The sequence below is a fragment of the Bubalus kerabau genome, chromosome 22 (assembly GCF_029407905.1).
Source record: "Bubalus kerabau isolate K-KA32 ecotype Philippines breed swamp buffalo chromosome 22, PCC_UOA_SB_1v2, whole genome shotgun sequence".
NCBI lineage: Eukaryota > Metazoa > Chordata > Mammalia > Artiodactyla > Bovidae > Bubalus > Bubalus kerabau.
Genome location: NC_073645.1, coordinates 26,428,693 through 26,450,400, shown reverse-complemented (window position 1 = coordinate 26,450,400; position 21,708 = coordinate 26,428,693). Strand labels below are relative to the sequence as shown.

The window sequence follows — 21,708 nt, the reverse complement described above, 5'->3', positions numbered from 1 at the left end:
ATTCCGAGACTCTGTTCCTTCATTTGTCGAATGGGTATACAAATACTATGCCTAGCGAGGGTTGTGAGGCGTAACTGCGATCATTCTATGTTTACTGCCTAGTACAGTGACTGGCATATAGGAAGTACTACTGAATAAACAAGAGCTGTTACTAGTGCACTTCAGGATGTGGAGGATCTCATTGCCTAGTGACTGAAGGTCTATCACTACTACGCTTCATGGACAGGCTTCCCCACAGTCTCACAGACTCACTCTGTGGTCCTAACCGTCGATACTGCTGCTCCTGGAGATGCAGAATGCCGTTTCCCCGTTACTATAATTGTTCTGGTTTAATAATTTGTCAACTTCATAATATGCTTTTAGTGTGTTTGTTTTATAAACGAGCTCATGGCAACTAGTGGTGACTCACTGAAAATAGGAGATACAGACTAGTAAGAGCCAGCAAGTCTATAAATTAAGGAAAGCACTCTGCCCCTTGCACAGAGAAGGATCTAGTAACCACATACTACTGTCCTTAGAAGTGGCAACAAATGTGTACATTGCAAGCCCCTGTTCTGATGAGTCTACTGTTCTTTATTGGGCCCTAAAAGATGTGTGTGTGTGTGTTTTACTTTCTGGTTGTGCCACTCAGTATGTGGGATTATAGTTCCCTGACCAGGGATTGGACCTGCATCCTTTGCATTGGAAGTGAGGAGACTTAACCACTGGACCACCATGGAAGTTCCTAAAAGATGTCTTATTACAAAACTCTCATTGTTAGTGTGCAACTAACATCTTTCACCAGCAATACCACTAATGTATCTTCAAGTGGCCTGGAAGTGCCTTTAGACAGATGGACTGAGAATGACAATATTGTTCAGGATTCAGCAAGCTCCAGCTTCAACCATCAGCTGTGAGTTGCATCCAAATATCCCCTCATTGGCAGTCTCCATCCTGGAACCTGGCCTGGCATTAGGAGATCTCAACTTGGCATTCATGGCCTTCTGTACACCAGGAGTAGGTAGTTCTTTTTAGTGTGTGTGTGTGTGTAATAAAGTTTTATTAAAGTGTAAAGGAGATAGAGAAAGCTTCTGACATAGGCATCAGAAGGGGGCAAAAAGAGTACCCCAGGAGTAGGTAGTTCTAAGGAGTCACAGGTCCCTCGACCTGTATAGTTTTGTGCATGTATTTTCTTGCGGGAAAGGACCCATAGCTTTCTCCAAGGGGGAGAAGCCTTTTTAATCCCAAAAAAGGTTAAGAATCACTACACTAGAGGAAGATGCTATTACTGCTGCCCATGTTCTACCTAGGCATGTGGGTTCTGCAGAAGCAGAACCTCATTTTCAAAGAAGGAAAAGATTCTTACTGTTTTGAAGAACTTTTTAATCATGTGCCTTCTGCCTGTTCATTCTCAGAAATCTTCAGCAAGCTAAGCTAGTTAAATCATTATCCAGGCATGGAATACATTGTCTTTCATCATTTGATTGATCTGATTTCCCCATTTCCTGCCATGAACTGCCCACTTAGTGCATTATGTTTCAGACCAGACAGTCTGCAGACTATAACCCTGAGGCTTCAACAGGGGAAAAAAAAATGAAACACTAAACAAGGATGCACAGAACAGAGAACATGATTTCTGAATTATCAGGGGGTGCAACTGTTCACTGAACCAAAACAGCGCTTCTCTCAGTTAAAGCAGCAGAAACCACAAAACACAAGTTATGTCGATGGGATTCGTGTGACTTTTAATTCTTATTTTACTAATGTTTTACAGTAAGTGTAAGGAGTAAAGACAGGAATGGAGTGAGGGAAAGGAAGAAGAGAAAAGTATTCTTTCAAGTTCCTTGAACGGCTGAAGCACGTGCTAGGATCAGAAAGTTGAGTAAAAGCATCATGTCCTTTTCACCATGGAAATGGAGATGTGTGACACAGATATGGCAACTCTTCAGATCCGTGGAAGTGACTCCGACAGAGAATTAATTCTGCATCAAACTTGGCACATGTGGAAGACTGGGCAATGCAGGTGCTACACAGCTGGGCAAATGAAAACTGGACTTCCCAGAACCTATTTCCTAGCGTGCGAGCAGGACATCTGTGCCCCTTCTCTGGTCTGAGTGTCTCTTCCTCTCCAGCAGGGAAGCAAGACCCCACCAACTATGCAGCAACGGGAAATCTGTTGGGCAAGACTGTTAGAAGATCAAGATTTCTTTTTTATATTTATTTGCTGGTGTTGTTGATTGACCAGAAGGGACTCTTTACTTTTGGGCAGGAGCATTGTGTCCTGGTGATAAGATAATCTGCATTTAGCATTCTTAAAAGGCATAGGTGTGAAGACAAGGCCTTTTTAGGACCTAGACTAGTGGGGAGGGAAATACAAGGATTTTAAGGTTAAAGGCATGAACAGCTAATTCTCTATCACCACAAATGAACTGCCACGGATAAATGAGACCTTGTCTTTTCCCCTTCATACAAATACCCACCTCTTCTAGCTTACATTTCTAAATCTAAGGTCAGCTTAATCACAGTTTGGGATTAACTATGACTGTTCTTCTAAAGTTAAGGTGAAAAGCTACATTCTTAATAAACTATTCCTTTTTCCTAATTAAATGGATTTGAATAAGCTAAGGGGTAACCCACAAAACTTATCACTGCCATTTTTTTTAAAGTATACAATTAAAAGGACATGAAATGGACAGGGAGAAGTCATTACACGAATCATAGAAATGGTCAACATGCATCTAATTCTACTTACTGAGCAGAGAGAGCTAAAGGGGTTAAGTTCTTTTGAGAAGAACCTAAATGTGTTTTAAAAGGACAAATACTACACTATCCTTTTTTTTTTTTTCCTGAATGGAAGAAAGGATATATGGAATTGCAGGGGGGTGAGAGGGAAGATACCCATTAAACAAACACCTATCATTTGTGAAACAATTCTATCGAGTGGTGTCGGGTGTGGACTGTGGGTTTATCTCTGGCAGTGATCTTATGTTTTAGATATCTAGAGTGAGATTACATAGCTGTGTAACGGCTGGGTATGGTGAGTGAATATAGGTTTTAATTTCAGTTCACAGCAAGATGGTGATGATCACAGATTTAGCACCTTCGTTTGTACTTCCTCTGTACCTGAATCATCTATAGCTGTGAAGCCTGAGCTTTAGGTGAGAAAGCTGCATTCTTAGATAACTCCTCTGTGATTGCTCTAGGACTGCGGTTTGCTCCAATCTAAGGTGTGGATTTCTTATTAGAGAAAGTAAGTATTCGATGCTAAATATGAGACTGAAGCCTTGAAGACAATGTAGAGTGGCGACAGGTGTTTTGGATCAGGAATAGGCTGTTTAACAAGTCAAGTGTATATTATCCCCTCCTAAGCATTAACTTTTTTTAAGCAAGAGAATTATATTTTTTGGCTTGAAATGGTGGTTTCTTCTATATTTGATTTCTCGGTTTTCTTAGTAGATATCACTGTCTCCTCCAATATTTCTTCAAAACTTTCCCCTATCTGGGAGGTTTTCTTTGAAGCTACCTTAGAAGCCTCCTCTTCCTCCTCCTCTTTCTTAAGAGACAGCCCAGTGGCTGACACTTTGGAGGTGGTAGAACTGAGGATTCTAGGTGGGAGCAGATAGCTTGGGTTGGGAAGTGGATTCAGCCCTGAAATGCTTAATCCACTGGTGCTGAAACGTGTCTCTTCGCCTTCCAGCAGCTTCCTGTAAATCCAACAGAAAAACTCTTAGGAAGTCAACTTGCAACTTTTGAAAGAATTTAACCCTCCATCCCCTATTCATTTCAGAAAGACTTCAGATTCCAGATTTCACAGTTTCTTCATGACATTGAGACCAATAAATATTGAATTTCAAGGCCAAAGACTTGGACTTTATCCAGCACACACACACACCTTTTCATCCAGCACGTGCACACACACACACACACACACACACACTCGCCTTTAGCACCAGCTATGTTTAAAGCACTGTCAAGGGGAAACCTATCTTATTTGCAAATACATTAAAAAAAAAACCCTTCAACTCCCCTTGGTTTCATCACACCCAGTTTTGGCACTTAGAGTCTACAAAGATCTAAGGAGAAGTAATTTACTAATTAATACCTTAAGTGCAACAGGGATAAGAAGGTAAGAAGTCCACAAAGAAACTGCCTAATTCAGCTTGAACTTGAGATCTGTATTTTTTCAGCATGTCAGGGTACAAAGGAAATGGAATCAGCAATAACAGAAACCAAGGAAGTAACCTATTTCAGATACCAAGCTTTTTCCCAGCCTGGCCTAAACAGCATCATAATAGAATGGCCCCAGTATCTTTCTTTTCCTCTCATAATTCTGGTAACTTTTATCATTAAAAAAAAAAAAACAAAACAGAAACTCAAAACACTATCAAATCCTCTGGGAGCTTTAAAGTAGTATACAAAGTGTCAGAATAAAAGAAAAAATTCTCAGACAGATCTGAGGTTGAATCTGAACTCTTTCATTTACCAGCACTGTGACTTTCAGCAAGTTACACAGTCAGTCTACCGTTCAAGTTTCCTCATCTGCAAAATGATAATATAACCTGATACCTAGATAATTTATATGCAGAATCTAATATAGTGCCTGGCTCACAGCAGTCATCCAAAAAGTAGTAGCTGCTGTCATTTTTTTTTTTTAAGGTAAATGTTTACTTACACAGGTATCCAGGGGCCTACTTCATCTGTGAGAACTTTCTATGTGATATGAACCCTGTTTTTAAAGTGAGAGTCTGGTGGGTTTTACTTCAACCTCTGTGCACTCACATTATTGCCTTAAATCTCTGCAGAGGCAGGTAGACTGCTCCAGGCCTCCAGGCACTAGTGGGGTGGAGCTGGGACCTAACCAAGTTGAGGGACGTAAGGGTCAGCTTACCTGAAAGGAGGCCGTGATGCCTTTCCTCATCCCCTGCTTCACCCATAAGAAACTGGAGCCTAAAACCACTCATCTGGCTAGCGATGCCCCAGGTGATAGGATCTGCCTAGGTGAGCATGCCCTGTGACGTACCTGTAAGCTGCTATCTCAATGTCAAGAGCCATTTTGACATTGAGCAAGTCCTGGTATTCCCGAAGGTGGCGAGCCATCTCACTCTTGGTGTTCCTCAGATCATTCTCCAGCTGCCCAATGTTATCCTGAAAAGCAGCAACACAAATCCATTATGTAGGCCAAACTGGCTGACATTCATCGAGATTGAGAAAGCAAGGATTCTCAACTCTGCCTACACATTAAAAATCCATACCTGTCCCTCAGCCCAGATTCTGATTCAACTATTCCAGGATAGGGTCCCAGCATCTTAATTTTCCCATAAAGGTCCCAGGAGATCTGGATACATTTCTATCAGGGGGCACACAGGGTTCTCAACTAAACACTGGGAAGATATTTATGTTTTACTCACTTACTGTCCCTCCCTTGCTATTGTATTACTGCTGAATCACTCAGTTGTTGAATGTCCTTTTCGAAACCAAAGGCTCAGGTCAGAAGCTTAGATTCAGAAAATGCCAACTGTGGAGAGCACAGAGAGGATGGCAAGTCTCTGCCTCCGTTCGTTGCGATGGTTTCATGAAGTCTGCTACTCAATCACTTCACTGACCGAACTTTACATGACAGATAGGAAGCATAGAGACTTCAAGGAATTTTTTTTTAATCCAAATGGCAGATTGAAACTACAATTTTTTAAAAAAAGAAACTTAAGTTCATATAATACTTGTGCTTTAAGTTCCTGCAGGTACAAAACCAGGCACAGAAGAAAAAAGGTTTAAATCTGTGATTCTTGAGAAACGAGAGCATCTTTTAAAAACACAGCAGATCCTATTCCTCATCTACTTAACACCCTCCAACAGCTTTGGAAGTAAGTGCAAACTTCTCAGCACAACCTATACTTTTCACCTTGCTCAGTATGTTTTAGTTACCGTGGCCTTCTCTTTTGCTCCTTAAACTTACCAAGTTCACTGCTATCGCAGGCCCATTAGACTAGCTCTTTCCTCTGTTTGGAATGTTCTGTGGTGGGTCTTCACATGGCTGACTTCATGTCATACAAGATTCAGTTCAAATGCCCTTTACTCAGGTCTTCAGCATCCAATTTAAGAACCCTCTCCACACTGATCTAGCATGTACTTTTACCTTAAGCCGGGGCAACTGCTAGCCCATGAAGGAAATTCGTGAAAACTTAAAAAAAAGTATCTTCAGAAAAAAGCCCCCACCTGAAAGTGGCCACTCTGCTTTTTAGCTCTTATATGGATAATTCTTTGCTGAGGGGGGCTGTTGCGGTGAATATAGGATTTTTAGCAGCATTCCTGACCTCTATCGACTAGATGCCAGCAGCACCTTCTCTCCCAGCTGTGATAACCAGCAATGTCTCCAGACATTGCTAAATGGCCCTGGGAGGGTAAATCCACTGTTAGAAAACTATTGTACTGGGATGTAATTTACATGGAAGCCTCTGTCTAGTTCACCCCTGGAAGCCCATAGCCTAGCACAATGAACACTGGAGATGCTCAATGAATGACTGTTGAATGAATTTCTTTTCTTATTCTGAGCAAATAACTCATATAATTCAGTTGCAATTCTCAACATGGTGAGTACAGTGGCTGAGAGTTATTTTTATGAAACAGTCATGCAGATAAATATATCAGAAACCTCAAGAAAGTGCTGAGGAACCCTTTGAACTTCCCTTGAAGGGATGATAGATAGATCAGGGGGTGCAAACTTCCAAATCAAAAGAATCTGCAGAAAGAATTAAAATTCATACCACCTACCTGTTCTATAAATATTGACAGGAATACTGCAAAGAAAAAACCCAATTAACTGATGGGTTCAGAGCAAGGAATGATGCGTTCAGAGCAAGGAATGATAAGCAGTGAGGAAAATATATAATACACTGAACAATGGTGGAAATATTCCAAAGTGTGTTAAGAGATCATAAGAGTTTAAAGGGATTTTTGTCAAGAAATTTTACTTGATGGTTGCTACATTCGAGGTTAAATAGTGTTAGTTGCTCAGTTGTGTCTCTTTGCAACCCCATGGACCGTAGCCCACCAGTCTCCTCCGTTCATGGGATTTTCCAGACAAGAATATTGGAGTGGGTTGCCATTTCCTTCTCCAGGGGATCTTCCTGACCCAGGGATCGAACCCGGTTGTCCCACATTGCAGGCAGACTCTACCATCTGAGCTACAAGCAAATCTAGTGACGCCCTAGGAGTAAGAGAATCAATATACTGTGGTAAGGGGAAAAGAGTCTAAGCTGAAGGAAAAAGGAGAAAGGAGAGCAAGTATTCTCATTATGCAGAGGGGCAGGAGAAATGTTACAGGAGGAAAAAAAGAGGATTGCATCAAGATCTTTGGATTGCATTTCTTGCCCTGACACCAACATCTAACATACCTCAGTTTTCTATACTTAACTTTCTTTGAAACTTCCATTTCTGCATATGGGAAATTATAATGTTTATTCTTTTCTGAGGTACTCTGAGATCCTCAAGTGAGGATTTCAATTTAATGCACCTCACATTATTATGTGATGAGTCCATTATCTGTTCAATTAGATAATAGTCATTAGAACAACGTTTGGTACCTAGGAACTGTTTAATAAATGTTAGTAATTTTTATTATTGTTAATATCATACCATGTGACTCTACCCTTTTATTGATATGGACAAATTGATCACGAGCCCTCCCTACAACCCCTTAGATCAGCGGTCCCAACCCTTTGTGGCACTGGGGACCGGTTTCGTGGAAAACAATTTTTCCACGGATTGAGGGGAGGAGATGGTTTTGGAAAGATTCAATCACACTGCATTTGTTGTGCACTTTATTTCTATTATTACATCGGCTCCACCTTGGATCATCAGGGATTAGATCCCAGAAATAGGCAACCCCTGGCTTAGATAACTAAAGAAAGCAACGTGTAATAAAACTTTAACATTGGAGAGTTGGAGGCAAATCCCATAAAGTGCTGGATTATTTTTTGTTTTTCACGAAGATGTACATCTCCATAACAGTTGGATTTTTTTTTTTCATTTAAAGGATATTATTTTCTTTCTCCAGATAGGAAGGTACAAAGTTAAAACCTTAAATTCCAGAATTTAATATAATACTTCATTCTTCAAAACAGCCACAGGCTTTCCAGCTCTGGACACCCAGGTTTCCATAACAGTTTTTAATAACAAATCTAAATAAAAACTTTTCTAAAGTGCTTTGTACTACTCTTTCCTAGGATACTAAACAAAATGCAACCTTTCTCAGCAACTAAGGATTAAGATAATGATCAATTATTTCTCTAGAATTCTGTGATGTGTTTTATCTTTTAGGTCAACTAAGGTATATATAAGGCTGTATATTTTCCCTAAATGGCCCCTAAAGGCAGTATTTGAACTAGTGTTTGCTACTAGTGGTTTTCTTTGTCCTGAAAGTTGAACTAATCTGCTGCTACTCACTCCTGAGAATGCCTGACTCCGGTGGTTCCTCTTCTCTATCTTGCCGCAGGCTTGAAATCCAAATAGCAAAGTGCTTTAGAATCACAAAGTAAAGTAACAAATAAGCTGGGGGGCAACAGAGGGGCCAACTTCCTAACAGGTGATTTAGAGATAGATGTGTCACATCAGCAGGTTAATTAGTTCCTTTTAAAAAAATTATTTTTGTTTCACAGCTGTTTTCTGAATAAGAGGTTGCTGGGGACCTGAGTTCTAGATAGATGAGATTTCCTTGAACTTTTCTGCCACACATTTCACAGGTCTATTTTATGGATCAGTGTAGACATAAAGCATGACTTTGCTCTTTTTAGAAGGAACTATGCTGACTGCTGACCCCTGCTCTTCAACATCTAGGCTCTTTGTCTGTGCTTTCTTCCCCACCCTAGGCTGTCTTGCATTGCCCTTCAAAAGCCCTGCCAAAGATGGCCTCCAGCTGGAAATCTGAGCAAAGCGCTGCAGTCTGCCCCCTCCCCCAACCACGCAGCAGCTGCTGGCTTAGACTGAGGGAACAGGAAAGAGGCACTCCCATTCCAGGGGTCTCTCCTGGAATGGCTAACCGGAGTGCTGAGCATCCTCCTCAGGGCTCGAAGGATGTGGACTGGGAGTAAGAGAGAGAACAGGCCACCAGAGCATCTGCAGTGGCGCACAGGTCAACAGACAGAGCCGTGGGTTCATCACTTTTAGGGGCCCTCACCCAGGGGAACGGCAGTGAGTGCGGCACCATCTGATTGAAGAAGGCTGTTCAGAATTACTGCTCTGCCTGATAACGAAGGTGGGGAGAGAGGATTTCTATATGTGGTACACTCACAGGTCACTCTGCTGCCTTTTCTCACTCCTATCTTTGTTTCATCCCATGATTTTTTCTACAATACTTTAAAAGTGTTGCACTACCAGTATTTCTATAGGCTGGTTTACACTGGGAAAGGTGGTTTAAGTCAGTGCACCCCCAAATCAGTCTAAGGAATTGATAGGCTGCAGTGCTTTTATTGAAACTGCATATTCTTGGGCCCCACCTGCAAACTACTGAATCCATATCTTTGGGAGTAAGCCTGAGACTCTTTCTGTTAAGCCCCCAAGTAACCTTGGCAGGTCAATGGGTTTAGGAACCACTAGTTTTTCTGTAAAGGCTCTATCAGGGTGGGCCAGGTGGCAATAATACAGTGAGGTGGTATGTTTGGTGTTTAGTTGCTAAGTCATGTCTCTTTGTGATCCCATGGACTTTAGCCCACCAGGCTCCTTTGTCCATGGGATTTCCCAGGCAAGAATACTAGAGAGGGTTACCATTTCCTCCTCCAGGGGAATCTTCCTGATCCCCAGGGATCAAACCTGCATCTCCTGCATTGGCAGGCAGATTCTTTACCACTGAGCCACCAGGGAAGCCCTAATATACTGAGGTAGAGGGGACAAAAACAGAACAAAAGAAAGCAAAAAACATATGGAAGAGTTGAAAAAAAAGAGAAGGGGACCAAATGAAGACCTTTTTCTTGAATTCTAATTTCAGAATTGGATCTATCAGGTTATAGATTTATATGCAGCCACTGCCACCCCCAATCTCCAAGGGGCCAGCCCCTTCCTGCTGTTTAATTAGGCTACATTTCAATCTCATACTGGAGAGAAGAGGGCAGACTTGGCTCATCTCCCTGGAGAGCATTAACTGATGGTGTGATCCTGATTGTTCCGCAAGGTCTTTCAAGGAAAGCTTCAGCTTTCCAAGATTGACCATCGTACAGGGCCAGGGCCCCCAGTACCGTCCAAAAATGTCCTTAGGCATCTTTGGCAGTACAGGGACTCTAATGGTGGTGAAGCAGGAACCAGAATCACCCTGTGTCAGAAATGGAAAGCCTTTAGTTAAAGAGGATGGCTCTGTTTGGCTTCTGAGGACAATAGTCCTAGCACCTCTTAATTTTTCGTGTCGCCTGATTCAACCCTTGCATACACCATGGTATACTCACTATTAATATGTCACCTTGAATCATTCTTCACCCTTTCAAAAGTGTGATAAGCTTTCTTTCCTCAAATAGGCTGTCAGCTCTCTGGGGTAGGGAAAACGTGACTTTAATGGGGCCTTCCTCTGCCTCTAAGACGGTGGCAAACCTGCAAAGGAAAATGGGCCTACCACTAATCTCTGAAGCAGAAGAAAGAGAACAGCCTCCCATCACTGCAGTGAAAGGGGAGGGGGAGGGGTTAGAGGGCAAGAAAACAATGGCTGAATCTCACTGTGGAGAAGGAGGCTTTTCATCTCCATCAGCGCTGCTAAGATTGTCAGAATAGCCTGATGACACTCTTGTGGCTTCAGGACCCGCAGGTGAAGATGCGCACCCCTCCTCAGCTTGTATATATATATATATCTGTTGTCTGATCTCCTCTTGCATTCACAGCAGGTCCACTGAGGCTATGGCTGATGGGGGCAGCACTGCAGAGCTGCAGATGCCGCAGTTTCTGTTGTTTTTTGTTTTCTGCAGGCTAGTCTGGATGACCCTACTATTGTCTAACATTGAAAGCCTTTTAAAGCAAACAAAACAAACCAGACAATACTGTCACTATTTCTTAGAATGTAGGGGCTACACCAAGCAACCAGAGGACACGGCAAAACCCAATTCAGATGGTGATTATGGGTAAGTTATCCTTTTTAGAGAAATACTGGGCTAGCCCAGCAGAAGACCACGTAGCCCATCCTTTGAAGCTTCTAGAAGAAAATACGAAGTCTCAATTAACTAAATGTAATTAGTTCAGGCTATTGAGAGCTAGACCACATAGTGAAAAGTTCAAGTTAAACATTTTGAAGTGGAATAAAAGTATTTACTTAAATATTACTGCAATTATAAATACCAAAATAAATAGCCCAAGCAAGCTTTCTTCCTTTATCAAAGGGAGCTATTTATAATGAACAGCAAATACTGCACATCCATAATAATTCTCTGGCTCCAGACAAAAATAGCACTTTGAGGATTCACTGCTTTCTTGATTGTATTTTCTTAATGTTCCTAAACATAATTAATTTTATCAAATGGAAATTTTGAGCTTGGTAGAATGAATTATTGCAAGTTTCTGAACTATTAGCATTCTATCCAATGGAACTTTTTATTGCACCTTGAAACTATTTAGATTCTTTTCCACACTTTCCACCTGCCTCTGTGTCCTTTGTGGTCATAAGCCCAGAATGTTCCATGTAGTAAAACTGAAGATGCAGTGGCCTTTGTTTGGACAGAAAAGGAGGAAAGAGCCAATGGATACCTTCACAGGAGCTTAGAGGACAGGCAAAGACGGGAAAAAAATAAGTGACCTATAACAAAGATGCACTCATCTCTGTGATTTATCACATGCACTTAGGATGGAAAAATGTTAAGGAAATGGGAATTTTCGAGTGGGACTTCACTGCTGCGGGGCAGACTAAGTGGTTTTTGTTAAATGCTAAGCCATCCATGAACGTGAAAATTGATGCTGTCCACGAGGTGACCCTTGATTGCAGGTAGCCGAGACTGATGTGTTTGTGTTGAGAAGTAAAAAAAAAAATCGAAGCAGTTAATTGTCTAGAGAGTCATAACTGGGACATGAGACAGGAGGGAAATTCTGAGATGGGAAGAACTCTAGATCAGCACCGAGGACAGCGCCCGACCATCCTTTCCTAACGTCTGTAATGCTTTCTTTAGGAAGAAATACCGTCAGTCAGTGGCCGAGGGAACTGAATGTATGCTGGGGGAGAACAGAGCAGGGCGGTTATTACTAGCCCAATCACTCATCTCCTTGACTGCCAGTCTCTACTCCTTTGAGGGCAAAAGTCAAGACAATGGGATAGAACTCTTGCCAGTATAGTCTCGCATTCTTCCCCCACCCAAGTGCAGAAATATTCCCAGGATGCACAGAAAGCATTTCAAAGTCAATCAAACAAGCCAGACAGCGGAAACAGCACCGCCAACCACGGAGAGGCTGCGACCCACCCCTATTGCGCTCACTCCCTCTTTGGGACGGGTTGTTCTTCAGGTCGCCAGCATGTTTATGCCCACCTGCTGAAGCTTGACGGCTTCTTTGTTAGAAGGGCTCAGACAGGGACGCAAGTGAGGGGCAGGGAAAGAGGGCGTCCAGGCCCCTAAAATTAGCGAGAGAGGCTTCAGGGCTTTTTGTTTGCCAGTGCCTCTGGGCGGGGCACTTTCCGTCCCCTCCTTTATCCTCCCCTTGATTTCGAGGGCCCCAACCGTGCGAGAAATACGCGCTGGAGAGCAGAGGGCTCCCTTCTCTACGCAGCGCTCCAACCTTTACCTGGTAGCTGGCCACCTCGGCACTGTGTCGCTCCTCCAGCTCCAGGATCTGCCTCTCCAGGGACTCATTGGCCCCGCGCAGGCCCTCGATCTCGATGGTGCGTGCCTGCAGCTGGCGCCGGTACTCGTGAATTTCCTCGCGGCTGGCCCGGATGGCCTCGGTGCTGCGCGCCGCCTGCTCGTTCAGGTTGGCAAACTTGGACTTGTACCACTCCTCGGCCGACTGCAAGTTCTTGGCGGCCAGCGACTCATACTGGGCGCGGATCTCCCTCAGCGCCGAACTCAGATCTGGTTTAGCCACAGCCACGTCCACTTCGGCCGCGGCCTGCGAAGACGCCTGCAGCGTGGCCAGCAGCTCGGCCACCTCCTCGTCGTGCACCTGGCGCACGAAGGCCAGCTCGTCCAGCAGTGACTCTACCTTCTTCTCCAGATCCAGGCGGGCAAGCGTGGCGCCGTCCACGTCGCGCTGCTGCGCCTTCAGGGCGCGCTCGGCCCCTTCGCGCCCCCGGCTCTCCTCCTCGCAGCGCGCCCGCAGCCGCTGCACCTCCTCGGCCAGCCCGTCGCGCTCCAGCAGGGCCTGCGCGCGCGCCGAACTCGCCTCCTCCAGCTGCGCGCGCAGATCGCGCAGCTCGCGCTGGAAGAGCTCGCCGACGCGCGACGGCTCGGCGTGGCGCTGCCGCAGCGCGGCCAGCTCGGCCTCGAGCGCTCGGTTCTGCGTCTCCAGCTGGTGCACCTTCTCGATGAACACGGCGAAGCGGTCGTTGAGACCCTGCAGCTGCTCCTTTTCGTTAGTGCGGATGATCTTGTACTCATTGGTGCGCGCCGCCGCCTGACTCAGGTCCAGCCCGTCGGACGCCGGGGACCGGCGGTAGGCCAGGCCCAGGCCGAGCGACGAGGCCGAGGAGCAGGCGGCCGAGGAGGCCACATTGCTGCGGGACAGCGACTGCGAGCGGAAGCTCCCCGAGCCGCCAGCCCCGGAGAGGCGCGAGGACAGGCGCGAGCCGTCCCCGAACACCTTGCGGTAAGAGGAGGAGGCGCACAGGTAGTGCTCCGAGCCGAAGCTCATGGTGCCGAGACCAGGGCCGGGAGAGCGGCTGCGGCTGGCGCTGGCGAGGAGAGGAGAGGTGCGCCGGGCGGGGCGCGGTGGGGCGGCGTGCACCGGGTTTTAAGGCGTGGGGGGTGGGGGGACGACTGGGGCGGTGCGTTGGGGGCGGAGCTCCTGCTCGGGCCGGGCGGAGAGGGGAGAGGGGAGAGGGGGGCCTCCAGGAGCGGGGGCGGGGAAGCGCAGTGACTCCTGCAGCTGCGCGCGCCCCGGACCGAGGGCGAGGGGACAGAGCCATTTATGTAGGAGCCACCGCCTGTCTGATGAGCCCCTCGCCGAGAATCGTCTGGTTTGGAAGTGACTTGTGTGGAGGGGTTCCTGAGCGATGGGGGTTTCCCATCTGCAAACTGCGCTGTTCTATCGCGTTCCTTGACCCTGCCCTCGCCCGCTTTAATCCACTGGGAGGTTAGTGTTTTCTGCGAGGTGTGCTGTACTCTCACACCTACCCCGGAGCTCCCGGGCGTGAGGCCCTGTTTTTCCAGTTAGAGTGTAGACCCTCAGGGCGCGGCTTTGTCCCGTCCTTCAGCCCGCTCGGGATTCCCAGGGGAAAAGTGGGTCTCCGTCAGAGAGCACCGCATCAGCTGCTCCTCTGCGGCTCTCGGGGGCGCCCGGCTTGGGTGGCTGCACCGAAAGCCTGCAACGCCCCGGGGAAGAGAGGGGAGGGAGGTGCGGCTCGAGAGCCTGAGTTGCAGGGAGTGGAGAGAAGCCAAGGGAAAAGCTAGGATAGCCATGATGGGCGGAGCTGAGGTGCCCCTGCCACTTATGTGTTAAGTGTGCGTTCCTGTACACCACAGTCCCCCACCACTCTCCACTGATTAATGTCCGCCTTCTTAATTCATCTACTTTACCTGTCTGGCCCTGTAGGCGTTTGACATTTCAGTCTGTAAATATTTTTATCTGGTTTAGAAGTCTGTCTTTGGACAAAAGAGGTCCCTGCGAACATTAAGTTCCGAAAATGCAGAAGAGTGCTGTTGACTGAGCTGGCCTCCCTATCTGCACAGGGGTGGATTTCCAAGAATGGGATCTGTAAAGATGAAGGCTGGGAGGAAGCAGCGTGGGGTCTTCAAACTTGTAATGTCTCAGGATGTGGCTATGACTTTGAAGAGGGAAGGGGAGGAACTTTTTAGTAGATTCCAGAATTCCAAACTGAAGGCCTTTTTTGATCTTGGAATCTCAAGGATGTAATTCTGTGATAAATTTTACTTTCATGGAAGAAATATTACCTTTTTAGAGGCCCTAAAAAGGGGGCGGGGAATAGAGTCCTGTGGGACTTTGGAGCATATTCTTGTCTTTGTGCTTTATGTCATGTAAGATAACTGGGCCCTACCACAGCCTGGTCCTTGGTTCCTCGTCAGAAACCAAGACCTGAGCGGCAGGGACTCAATTCTGAATTCAGTGGACTCAGAAATACCTGGTAATGTGAAGGATGGAAGAGTGCTGACATCACTGAATGAATATTCTCTGCCAGCCATGGTGGCAAGAATCTTGCATAGGTTTACTTCCTTCTGGCTACTCCTCAAGGTGACCTTTATCCCCATCTTACTGATAAGAAGCAGGCTTAGCTGCAGCACCCTGCATAATATTACTAGCAAGCAAACATACTTTCTTTCCTCACTGCATAATTCTACTTAGAGCAATGAGACTCTCAAAGTCTTATTAATTTCCATGTAGCCAGAATAAAGCTAAGTGGGCTTCAGAAAGGTTTTGGCCAATAACAAAATAGCAGGCTGGTTTGTAATTCAAAGAATCAGAGGTGATGGGTTTGAATTGTATCTCCTGCCAATTACTAAGCATGAGGAGATAGCAACACTTAAACCAAGGTCATAAAAGACTGAGTTGGTGCATGTGAAGGTGCTTTGTACAGATGTAAGGGGTTAATGTCATCATTGGCCTCTTTCAAATAGGTATTGCTTTGCATCTACGATCAACAGCAAATGAGTCAGGTTTTGTGATGAGACTGCCCACAGTATCCTTGCACAGGCCTCTAGGCTGCCCCTTGGGAGTGAGAGTATAGCCCTCTTGACTGTTTGTGCTACCAGGGGTTAACATGAGTGTGGCTAAGTGGAAACAAGCACATATAATTAGAAGCTTTTCTGGGCTTTGGCTCCAATCTCACTTTAACTGTACTACCAAAAGCAAAATCACCTTTCTTTTTAAAATTTTTATTTCTTTATTTTTGGCTTTGCTGGGTTTTCATTGTAGTGCATGAGCTTCTCATTGCAGTGGCTTCTTTTGTTACAAAGCATAGACTCCAGAGAATGTGGGCTTCATTCTTCCATGGTATGTGGAAGATCCCAGGAGCAGGGATCAAACCCATATCCCCTGCATTGGCAGGCAATTTTAACCTGATTTTTAACCACTGGACCACCAGGGAGGTCCTTGCCTTTCTTTTGCAGTCTCCAATAGAAGCAGTAATCCAAAGGCAAACACACATAGAGCAGAAGCTGCTAAGTCACTTCAGTCGTGTCTGACTCTGTGTGACCCCATAGACGGCAGCCCACCAGGCTCCCCCGTCCCTGGGATTCTCCAGGCAAGAACACTGGAGTGGGTTGCCATTTCCATCTCCAATGCAGGAAAGTGAAAAGCGAAAGTGAAGTCACTCAGTCGTGTCTGACTCTTCAAGACCCCATGGACTGCATGCAGCCCACCAGGCTCCTCCGTCCATGGGATTTTCCAGGCAGAAGTACTGGAGTGGGGTGCCACCGCCTTCTCCAATCGAGCAGAAGAGGGTGAGGCAAAAACCTGAATCACCCATCAAAGGGGTAGTGGCCCTGGAAAATCTCAAGTGAGCTGCATTTTGCAATTGCTGACTAGCTTAGCATTTCAGAGATTCCATACTTAAATGCCCCCACGAGACTTGTGCCTCCCTGCCTCCTCTTTTTTGGCATACCACTCCATAGGCCCAAATATTTGGCTTTAATTATTTTAGCACAGAGTTGTACTACCAAAGAGTAATCTTGGCTGAGTCACAAGCTACATCTCCTTCCAGCTGGCCAGGTCTCCTAAGTGAGTGCGTTGCCCTATGCAAGGGGTTGTGTATTCATTTTACTATAATGGCAGACTCAAGCACTGTGGACACATCGTTCAATTATCCCCAGATTCTCCCTCCTGCCACATCCTCCGTGGCCTCTCTGTGGCATTTGGCAGTGCTCACTACTCTCTCGGATTTCAAGGACTCAGTCTTTGGCCTTCTGCTGTTCCCTCATAAACTCATTTTTAGGTATGATATCTCCCAGAGGCAGGGAGGCTTGTGGTAAAGAGCTCTAGTTTTGCATCAGGGTTCTTCCTAGTCATGGGACTTTGAACAAGTCACTGTGGTGCTGGAGGGGACTCTTGAGAGTCCCTAAGACTGCAAGGAGATCAAACCAGTCAATCCTAAAGGAAATCACTCCTGAATATTCATTGGAAGGACTGGTGCTGAAGCGCCAATACTTTGGCCACCTGATGAGAAGAGCGTACTCATTGGAAAAGACCCTGATGCCGGGAATGATTGAGAGCAAGAGAAGGGGGTGACAGAGGATAAGATGATTGGATGTCATCACTGACTCAATGGACATGAGTTTGAGCAAACTCTGGAAGATAGGGAAGGACAGGGAAGCCTGGCGTGCTGCAGTTCATGGGGTCACAGAGAGTGAGACACAACAGCAAAATTTTGTTGAACAACAAAATTTGCTGAACCTTAGTCTCTTCATTTATAAAATTTCAACAAAACCATCGGCCTGAGGAGTCTCCAGACCTGACTACTCTTTAGAAGTACCTGGGAACTTAGGCATTGCCTCCAATCCATTGAATTTAGGTTTGAGAATCCTTGACCTCCTTTTCATGAGATTACTGTGAGGCTTAAATGAGGTTGTGTGTACTAAGTGTGTATCACATTGCCTCCATGTGCATGCTCAATAAATGATGGCTATTAGAAGCAGCATCTTCTTTCGTTCCTTCATTCAGCAATATTTACTGAGTACAAGGCACTGGACTAGGTGCTGGGACTCTGCTTCCATGGGACTGGAATTTTAGCAAGAGACATAGAGATTAAGCAACTAATTACACAGTTAATTGTTAATTATAACTGTGACTGGTACTCTAAACTGTGACTGGTGATCTAGAGAAGAATATAAGATGCTGTGGGGCGTGTATTAATAAAAGACCTGACCTATGTTGTTGATTCTCAAATCCCTATTTCCAGTTTCCAACTCCAAACTCACATATCCAACTGCCTTTTGGGCATCTCTTCATGAATGCTTGTTACCCTTTAAGTGCTGTTATTTGCAAGAACACTGGAGTGGGTTGCCATTTCCTTCTCCAATTTAAAAGTCAACTTTTTCTTTCCCTCTAGCCTCTCCCCCGCAGACCACGTCTTGATCTTAACTTTTCTGTCCCATCTATTCCTCTGCTTGTGCAATTCTTGCCCTGACTTCCACTGTTGAAATCCTTAAGATTAAGTGCTGTTATTTAGAAGTGAACTTTTTCTTTCCCTCTAGCTTCTTCCCCTCAGACGACTTTTTGATCTTAATTTTTCTGTCCCATCTGTTCCACTGCTTGTGCAGTTCTTGCCCTGACTTCAACTGTTGAAATCCTTAGGGCTCAAATACTGCCTCCTCCATGAAGCCTTTCCTGATATTTCCAATGTAAAATGATCCTTCCTTCTCATGAACTCTCCTCCAGCTACTCAGTCTGCAATACTCACATGATTCACAGTCACCTCCCATCTTCTGCTGTAATTATTTGTGTTTGTCTAAACTGAACTAGAAGCTTCTTGAGCACAACTCTTCTATATCTATGTATCTCTCAGCATCTCTCACAGTATTAAACACATGTGAGGAGGAAACAATTGTTGATTTTTTTTTTCTCCTGTACAACCACTTGGGAAAACTCTGGCATAATACCAAGGGTGCAATTCATAAAAGAAATAAACTTGGCTTCATAAAAATAAGAAAAAATCATTTGTTCTGCAAAAGACCCATTTAAGAAGATAAAAAGACAGACCACAAATTGGAAGAAAGTATTTGCAAATCATATATCCAATAAAGAATTTGTATCCATAGTATATAAGGAACTCTAAATATAGCAGTAAGAAAATGAACATTCCATTTGGAAAATGGACAAAAGACTTGAGCAGACGTTTTACCAAAGGAAGTATTCAGATGGCAAATAAGCACATGAAAAATGAGTTCAGCATCACTAGCCTTTGGGGAAATGCAAATTGAAACCACAATGATACATACTTACTAAAGTGGCTGAGACCAAATACTGACAATATCAAGGGCCTGCAAAGATCAGAGCATCTGGCTCTCTTCTTCACTGCTGATGGGGCTGTTAAATGGTACAGCCATTCTGGAAAACACTTTGGCACTTTCTTATGAAGTTAAAAATACATTGACTGTATGACTCAGCAATCTCACTCCTGAGTATTTAGCCTAGAAAAATGAAAACCTGTGTTCACAGAAAAATTTGTATATGAATGTTCACAGCAGGTCTCTTTATAATATACAAAACCAGAACACAACCCAAATGTCCTTCAACAGGTGAATAGATAAACTATGATACATCTATCCAGTGGAATGCTATTCAGTATTAAAAAGAATCAACTCTTGATAAATAATTCTCAGCAACTTGGATGAATCACAGGAGCATTATGCTGAGTAAAAAAGTGCTGTGTATTACCTGACTCATTTCTATAACATTCTTGAAATGACAAACTTGTAATGGTGGAGAACAAATCAATGGTTGATGGATTAGGGTTGTGGGGAGGATGCGGCTGTTAAAGGGGTAACATGAAGGATGTTTTGTGGTGGGGGAACAGTTTTGTCACTCAAGATTATATGCATGATAAAAATTCATAGAATGAAAGAGGAGAGAGAGAGAAACCCTGTGAAATCCAAATAAAGTCTGTGGTTGAAATAATTTGTTGCATCAGTTTCACTTTCCTGGATTTTAATAATGTACTAAGGTTATGTAAGATGTTATCTTGAAGAGTCTTGAAGAGTGAGCTGGCTGGATGCATGGTACCTGGGAACTTTCCGAACTGTCTTTGCAACTTCTTGTGGGTCTTAAGCTACTTCAAAATAAGAAATAGTTCTTTGAAGATAATTAATATATAAAAAATAGGCAAATGTTCTTTGGAGATATATGATGAAGTATTTAGGTTTGCATTGTCATGATTTATATAACTTACTCTTTTTTTTTTTTTTTATAACTTACTCTTAGATGGTTTGGCAAAAATAGTACACACATACACAGATGCAGGGGAAGTAAAGCAAATATGGCAAGAAGTTAGCAATTGGTGAAAGCAGATGTTTATCGTATTAGTCGTGCAATTTTTCTGTAGGTTTGGAAATTTTCAAAATAAAAAGTTGTGAATATTTATTAATATATAGATATGTAGAAAGATAAAGTAAGCAAAAAAGAATGTATTATCCAAATCTGAGATTGAACTAATGACCTTCACTCTAATGCTCTACCAACTTCATTTAATTACTGAGTGCTCTTCCCTGCCCCCCGCCCTCCTGCTCAACAATAGGAAAATCCTGCTTATTCTGAAGTAACAACAATGACAACAAAAAAATGTCAGAATTTACATTCTGTTGGGAGTATTTTAAGTGTTATACTGAATCCGTGGTGTTACCATGTGTGTGCTTAGTCACTAAGTCCTGTTCGACTCTTTTGTGACACCATGGACTGTAGCCCTCCAGGCTCCTCTGTACATGAAATTTCCAGGCAGGAATACAGGAGTAGGTTGCCATGTCCTTCTCCAGGGGATCTTCCGGACCAGGGATCAAACCTGGGTCTCTCTCATTGCAGGCAGATTCTTTACCATCTGAGCCACCAGGGAAGCCTGGTGTTACCATAGACAATTAAATATTTACTGAACCCTGGCTGTGTGCCAGCTGCTGGAATTAGAGCAAAGAATATAACTACAAGTGATAAAAAAGTATCCTTTTCTCAGATTAATTTTTAAAGTAAATATAGAATCGTATGCATTTTATATATATCCTTAATTTTTTATTTCATAAATTGTAGCCATTTACCCACATCGGTTATATAGATCTGTTTACTTCTTTTTACAATTCAGTGTGGTGTTCGGTTATATAGATGTGCCATAAGTTGTTTCATCAGTCTCTTGTTGGACTTTTACATTGTTTTTAGTTTTTACCAGGTTAAAAATACACTATTTTTTTTACACTAATTTTTTAAAAAAGAAAATACATTACCTGAAAGAGAAAAAAATATATTACCTGAGTGAAATCCAGTCTCCACCTCTACTTTCCTTAAACAGTCAGCCATCCAATATTTATTGAACACTTGTTGTGTGTCCAGCTACATGTTTGTGCTGTTTGTGTAGGAGAAGACATGAGATGTGGTCATTACCTCTAAGGAGCTTGCAATTAGTTGAGGAGTTATGGCTAATTCGAGGGCATAACGTACAGACATAAATACATAAGGCAGTATGTACTTGACTGCAGGCTCAGACCATCTCCTTTCTGTATCTGACTTTATACAGTCATATTTGTTCAGCTGAGTTTCTTTAGCCTCCGTGAAAAGATGATTGCATGAGCATATCACTAAGACAGGTAGGGAGGATTATGCCTCAAACTTTCTGGAGAGGCGTGATTATTATTTTTTTTTTTTAATAACAAAGACATGTGAAAGAACATGACATCAAGCTAAGTCATACGCCTATTTGTCTTCTATCTATAAAAATTAAACTGTTTCTATCTACAGGAAAAGATAAAAAACAGCTGTGAGTCCTTTGGTATGGCTCAGTGGATGCTGACACATCAATCTGTGTGGATGCAGTTTTGCTCACAAATTGATATTCACACAGATTTGCATTGCATTGTTTGATGCACAGTTTTTTTGTCCCCTTGCATTTCTTCTATATTTTTGATAAGGGGT

General features: G+C 43.9%; 2 protein-coding genes across 2 annotated transcripts in view; one reads left to right on the top strand and one right to left on the bottom strand.

The window, feature by feature from the left end:
• Positions 1 to 1,667: 1,667 nt before the first annotated feature.
• Positions 1,668 to 13,779, bottom strand: INA (internexin neuronal intermediate filament protein alpha). The gene is made up of 3 exons (XM_055560846.1): positions 12,715 to 13,779; positions 5,000 to 5,124; positions 1,668 to 3,683 (listed from the first exon to the last, which is right to left on the bottom strand). The coding sequence occupies exons 1-3, from the start codon at positions 13,777 to 13,779 to the stop codon at positions 3,374 to 3,376; spliced, it is 1,500 nt and encodes a 499-aa protein (XP_055416821.1). The 3' UTR covers positions 1,668 to 3,373.
• NT5C2 (5'-nucleotidase, cytosolic II) overlaps positions 13,597 to 21,708 on the top strand; it is a 150,714-nt gene continuing 142,602 nt past the window's right edge. Inside the window, exon 1 of the mRNA XM_055560837.1 lies at positions 13,597 to 13,734. The gene's annotated coding sequence lies outside the window, so the exon portion shown is untranslated. The remainder of the gene's footprint in view (positions 13,735 to 21,708) is intronic.